Source organism: Lottia gigantea, assembly GCF_000327385.1.
Source record: "Lottia gigantea unplaced genomic scaffold LOTGIsca_66, whole genome shotgun sequence".
NCBI lineage: Eukaryota > Metazoa > Mollusca > Gastropoda > Lottiidae > Lottia > Lottia gigantea.
This window is the reverse complement of record NW_008710245.1, coordinates 1,516,848-1,523,853: the sequence shown is the minus strand read 5'-3', so window position 1 is coordinate 1,523,853 and position 7,006 is coordinate 1,516,848. Positions and strand designations below refer to the sequence as shown.

General features: G+C 33.8%; 1 protein-coding gene across 1 annotated transcript; it reads right to left on the bottom strand.

The window, feature by feature from the left end:
- Nucleotides 1-1,038: 1,038 nt before the first annotated feature.
- Nucleotides 1,039-6,718, bottom strand: LOTGIDRAFT_129708 (hypothetical protein; the record flags this gene model as incomplete). Its single annotated transcript, XM_009064910.1, has 3 exons — nt 1,039-1,437; nt 1,896-1,954; nt 6,583-6,718. The coding sequence occupies 3 exons, from the start codon at nt 6,716-6,718 to the stop codon at nt 1,039-1,041; spliced, it is 594 nt and encodes a 197-aa protein (XP_009063158.1).
- Nucleotides 6,719-7,006: the final 288 nt, after the last annotated feature.

The window sequence follows — 7,006 nt, the reverse complement described above, 5'->3', positions numbered from 1 at the left end:
AATGCAGGTAAAAGTGACTGTTCATTAGTTCAATATTCATGCTAGTTAAAAAACTTGACCAATGAACGTACAAGTTTGATGAAAGGGGCGCAACTCCTTCAGAACACGCTTCGACATCAACATGCGTTGAACAGTCAAAATAGAAAAGCATGTAAACGGACGTGAGTGCTTCCATATGTTCGAATGCGAGATGCGAGATGCGAGATGCGATATGTCACGAGATTGCGATTGGCTGCGATTGGGAGAATCCAGAATTTCTCTGTTCCACCTGAAGTATTGCTAGAATTTCTCCCCAGCCTATTGTAGCTCTTTACCAGATTATGGCATGGTCCTTTTTGTAGCTGCCTTTTCATGAGTTGCGTCCCTTCCATCAAATTCGTAAGTCGGCGAAGATGACCAATTTTCAAAGTCATGTGCTTGTCAGGAATATATTTAACCTTTTGAAACTTCACCCCTTAGGGGTGGGGGCCTGTGGACTTGGTTCAACAGCCCCAATGGTAGTTTAGCCACTGAGCAAAGTAAGCAAACACACTCGACCGAGAAGGCAACAACGAGGATATTCTTCAGTACGAAGTTAAGAGGGAGCGGCGGCCTAATAGGCATTAAATCACCCAAATGAATGTATCAAGGACCAATATAGAGGTTAGAATTGGTGATCTGATTTTTATTAACAAAATGGAATGTTCACATATAACAAAACAACAACAAAAACAAATGATAACAATAATTAATACAAATATCAGGTAAAATACTATCAAAAATATTCGCTGAATTTATGTTCTATAGGCAGGTAAAGCAGGGAACATTATATGAATACATATCATTAACTATGCGCCATCATACGATTAAACCGAATGATGCTCTGAAATCAAAACGCAATTTAAGTATTCTCTCATTAAATTTGAGCAAAATAATTTTTTGGCGACTTCGTTAACCATACAACTCCAAATCGAATGCGCACCAGCCTATAATACGCATTTTGGAACTGATACTAAAATTTTTAGTCTAAAATAGGACGCTATTTGAAACACAAGACGCTCATTTTATACATTTGTTAGATTTGAATAGTTTCTTAACGCTTCCCCAAAGTGTTCTCTTTTTATGCATACCCAGTGCTGATATAGCCGCCAATCGGAATACTTCTTGAAGACCACCGTCCATTAAAGCGGAGCACTCCACATAAGCATCAGCATGGACTTTTCGTGATAACTTTTTAGCTTTGATATATGAAATATATTCCGATTTGTCATCTTCCTGTTCTCTAAGATCTTGTTTGGTACCGACGAGAATTAAAGGGGTTCCTGGTTTAAATTCTTTGAGTTCTGGCAACCATCTTGTTTTTACGTTAATAAATGAGTCCGGATCCACTAAAGAGAAACACACAATAAACACATCCGTATCATAATAAGACAATGTCCGTAATCTATCATAGGTTTCCTGTAATGAAAAATAGTAATTAGATTAAAACGATGAATAATCAACAATTGTCTGGGATTATGAATCAAGGAACTTTTTGGTTTTTCTTCAACTTTCACTTTCCAATTTTCTTAAGGGAAATACAATCGTGATTTCCAAACATGCCAAACTCTAGATAGATCGAAATCAATATTCAATAGGTTGCCATGACGGATAATAATAAAAGCGCCAGATCGGAGCAATTATTCCGGAGGGCCGGGCTATCTTCCAAAAAAACAGAAAACTTTTCAGTGGAATTTAGAAAGTTTTCGATAAAGTAGGCTACACTGTCCGCTATTATATAAGAAATTCTTATTTTGTCAAAAACCATAAAATGGTTCGAAGTGATTAAATTTGGTTTAGGATCAAAGGATAATTAGTAATTTGAGGTCAAAGGGAAGATTTATTTATTTGTTATTTTCATTAATAATGTCACCAACCTGTCCTGCTGTATCAATCAAATTTAGATTAATCTGACTTCCTTCAACATCAACTAAAGCTGAAATATACAAAAATACACACAAATCAAATATTTTCAGCATCTTAGTATATTCTTTTACAAACAAACTTTTAAAGGGATTGCAAAGAGGTTTATGTGTATGTGATCTGGGGCAAAAGCTGTTCTCGATATATAGGGACCCTTTCATAAAACGCATAAAACCACATATCGATTATTGAAATGGTGCAATCAGTGTGCCGTCTACACTTCAAATTTTTAGAAAAAATGTTTACAATCCTTTAAAGAATAAATCGTTTACAAAAAATACGCAACACATAGCAAACCATGTCAATTTACTCCGTTGAATGCAATCAAATTTCTACTAGTTTATGGTGGCCTGTGAGGCTATGTTAGTTTTTGATAATGACCAGATGGTCTCCGAATTCCGTTACATGCAGGGTTGGCAAGTTTTGTCTAGAGCGGTTTTAACAGGCCAGTTTTAACCGGTTAAGACTTTAGACTTTCGCTTTTGGCGGTTTAAACCGGTTGAAACCCTTGTGCCAACATTTCTTCGAATTCCACTTTGGACTGTCCCTTTAAGAAACCACTTTGTATATAATAGGTCACGCCTATAAGGCTTAATAAATTATTTCCGGTTGGTGAAAAATTAGATCTGTTTATGTATTAATGTTTCAATCCTGAACTTTGGACTCCTTGTGACAAATTGAGGGAAGTTAAAACTAAAACTCTACTTTGGAGTTTTTGAAATTATTTCCTTAAACACATAAAAATGTGTTGTAAATTTGATGTCGGAGTCTTAAAACAGAATTTTTCTTATCATTAAAAAGAAAAGGAAACCCCATCTTCACAATGTCAAGCTATAACGAGCTTCGTCTTATACCTTGACTATAATAGTCACATTCCTTGTATCACGGAATGCAGATTGTATACCTTAGAGAATACAGCCAATCAGACTGAAAGACTGTTAACATGGCTTATTGTTTGCAGATTTTTTATAGAAGACTCTAATTGGCTGTATTCGTAAAGCTTGGCATTGTGAAGATGTGTAGCCCTGCGACTAGGTACAGAGCTGCTATTCGTTTCTAACATATAGGCTATGCAGAGCAATGATTTTGATATATCTTTTATGAAAAGTGTAAAACAATACCCCTCTCGCAACGTTCTGAAATCATCTACTCTACCCTAGGTTGTGATACGATATCGAACATGGCGCCTAATCACTCCTACGCCCTGATAGCATTATCTATGTCACTTTCACAGAAACAGTAAATCTTATGAAAATATTAAGATATATAGTGAAACAGTTCTAAACCGCCAGTCCACCTTTAAAATAGTATGTCTTAAATTATTAAGAAATACCGTGAAAACCTTTTAATCCGGCATTCCATTTTCAAAGAAACAGAAAAGCTTATGAATCAAAATATTAGGATGTTCAATGAAACCCTTCAAACCGACAGTCCACCTTTAAAGTAGCAAATCTTAATTCTTTAATTATCAAGATAAATAGTGAAGCCCTTCTGAATCGGCAGTCCACCTTTGAAATCTTATGTCTTAAATCATTAAGATATACAGCGTAACCCTTCTAATCCGGCATTCCATTTTCAAAGAAACAGAAAAGCTTATGAATCAAAGTATTAGGATGTACAATGAAATCCTTCAAACCGACAGTCCACCTTTAAAATAGCAAATTTTATGTCTGAAAATATTAAGATATACAGTGAATATCTTATATTTTAAACTTTCAAAGAAACCACATTTCTTATGGATCCAATTATCAAGATGTACAATGAAATACTTCTAAATTGGCAGATCACCTTTAAAATGGGTAATATTATGAATCAAAATATTAATATATTCATCTTTGTAATTTGAATAATAGGGATTTGAAAATAAGGATAGTCGCCTTTAAAAATGTTATTCATTAATACCAACAATGGACGTGACCATAATGTGAAGGTGTGTTTTATTTGCAATCCCCTTATACGAGATTACCGTGTGACTAATTTCTGCACAACAGCAATATACTGCCCAAATTATCGAAAACTCGATGCTTTCTTTCAATGAAACTCGAAAAGTCGAATGCGATTGATCAAATTGCTTGAACGTATTATGAGAAAATGCATCACAATTTGAGAACTGTCTCTTTTACACTTTATACTTCAATTCGTCTCCTTTTGGCGCAGCATTTATGAATTGCTCATTAATGCTACTTTTGAGTTCTTTCACTCATATTTGGTTCGATTTGACCACAACTCCGCTTCGTTTTGACAAAAATTGCCGGGTTTTATTTGCTATTTGTCCTAATTGACTATAACTCATTATAAAGGAATATCTTTACGATCTGGAATGGGCCCAGATATTCTGTTCCTTAGTTGTCATTTTCATTTTCTATTGCAGTTTTCGTAACTTCGCGCACTTCTTTAAGTCGTTCTTCTGTATCCATTTTTTACGTGACAATGGTTTGGACTACATTTTGTCATTTGACACAGGTCTATCAATTTAAACATTTTTAGCTGTCATTTAATGTGACACTGTCGTTATATTTTATAAAGACTTTTAAAAAGGATGATTACGAAGTGTAGCATTCCATACCCTCAACTATTTCAACATTTCAAATATTCTGGGCACAGAGCCAAATCTGTTATCTGAAACCCTGTGTCGTTAGAGTCGTGAGGGGTGAGGCAGATTTGAATTTAAATGTGATACGAGTATCGTGTCCTTTGCATATACATAAAACAAACAAGGTTAAAGACTTTCACCTTGTCTCATACCTATTTTAGGATAGTCGTTATCACTTTTAACATGGAGTTTTATAATGATAACTTTTGGTTGAATACCTTAGCTTTAATCCGGTTGTCTTTGAAAATCATGGATAACTTTTAATATAGAAGTTTATTGTGGTAAACTTAACAATAATGAAATTTACAAATTGGCATTCAATTGTAGGACGAATTTCACGTTTTATTCAGTGCCAAACTGTAGAATGTTATCAAAACTATTGGACGTTATTTGATGCCGTATCTTATCATTGTTTTTGAAACTTCAAACTATCATTGTGTCAAATTCCAAATATATCTTTCCGTTTTGCAAGAGAATCTGTTAAAAAATTATTGCATGTCGCCTCAAAGGTGTTTTTTACTTGTGTAATGCTGAAATTACTTGTGTAAGGCTATTATACAAACATGACTGTGTACGACCTTTTAACCTACACTATACGATTAACACTATTAAATCTTCCTGATTTTAATCATGCATGAAAAATACTTGATCCTGATTTGAATCAATAGACATTATTATGTCATTCTCGTTGACCTGTTATATTGAGAGAGAAAATCTTTTTATTATTACATCATTAAAAACATATTTGTCATATTTTGTCAACAGGGGATATGGAGCACAAAAATGAATCGACAACAAAGGAACGGAATCAATTTTTGAATAATAGTATTTTCAATTGTTATTTTGAGTTATATTTCGTAAAGTTGAGTTCGCACAGCTTTAAATTGATACTATGTTCGTATACAATTGCATTTAACTTATATGGAACATTGTTACATTTACTAATGTTTGCACACTGTTAGTTATATATTGTTACATTGAATAGCATTTCGGTCGTACACTGTTACATTTACTTAATGTCGTTCACTGTTACCTTGAGTTATAATTACATTCACTTATATATGGAACATTGTTACATTTACTTATGTTTGCACGCTGTTTGTTACATTTTGTTACATTGAATAGCATTTCAGTCGTACACTGTTAAATTTACTTAATTTAGTAATACCAAGTTACATTCCTTTCATTTAGTAATGTTTCGTACATAAATACAATTCGTTTTGTTTCGTACACTACATTAAAGTTAAACTCAGGAATCCGAAATATGGACATATAATGACAATCAAACGAGTTGATCAAGTGAATATTTTTGATAGCCTAAATATTTACTTCACGGAAAGTACGAAGATACATAATTTATTTTAAAAAAAACTAAATGTCCAGATTGACGACGTTTTTTATTTTAAATGAGCCGAACCTACGTAAACACAATTATGGAGTGACGTGAATGCAAATGTTTTGTTTACACCCAATTTCATTAGCTTTAGGGCGCAGTAGTCGTAATTTGAATATTGTAATTTTGGTCATGAAATGTAAGATAAAAAAAAGAGAACAGAATTGTCGAAGGCTATGTCTTTAATTGGACATCGGAGGTAAAAACTTAAATTAACTGTCAATCGTTTGATGTATGTTAGTTTCCAGTACTGATCATGTATGGTTCGTGGTTCTAGTTAGGGCTGTTCACATGATGTTTTATGTGCCAGACTTTGTCCATGTGATTGGCTCTGCAACATCAATGCAATGTTTGATTCATGTCTTGACTATTTGTCACAAGCTAAAACACATATCCTGCATCAAAACTGAACATTATCGTTGAAATAATGAAAACAGATCCACTCTATGTATTCTAATATTTGGTTCCGTGAAGATTCCTCAGGATTTACTGTGTATATGCGATTTGATTCTTTTCGATCAGTTGAAATTAAATACGCCAAAATATCATGCATGTGAACCCTCTAACAGGGATGTCCTCTTGACAAACCTAGTCGCAGAAAGGCATTAGGTTTTCCAGAGGCGCCAAAATCAGCATAAATATAAAAGTTTCTTACCATTATAGTTATCGAAACAAGTTGGTAAATAACCATCCAGAAATTTACCGTTAACATATTTTAACAACATACTAGTCTTCCCCACCCCTCCGTCTCCAACAACCACACATTTTAACGCTTCATTTTTTTGCTCCATAGCTATAATCGTCATCTTGACACTTTCGCTATCTTTTTACCCACTGACAATTCAAACTTGAAATTTCGTCTGCTCTCAAAACCCATGTGATTCATAAGTAGTAGATTTCATTGTGACGTCACGATTAATTGGTAAGTTTCAATTTTTAGACGATGACAGTCAAGTCTCTTTGTTAGTTGTGTCAATGAATGGCAATTAAGCTAAATATAGGTCTAGATAATCGAGAAATAGATCTGTACTCGATCGTTTTTGTGGTATTTAAACGTCAAAAATTATTTATATACATTA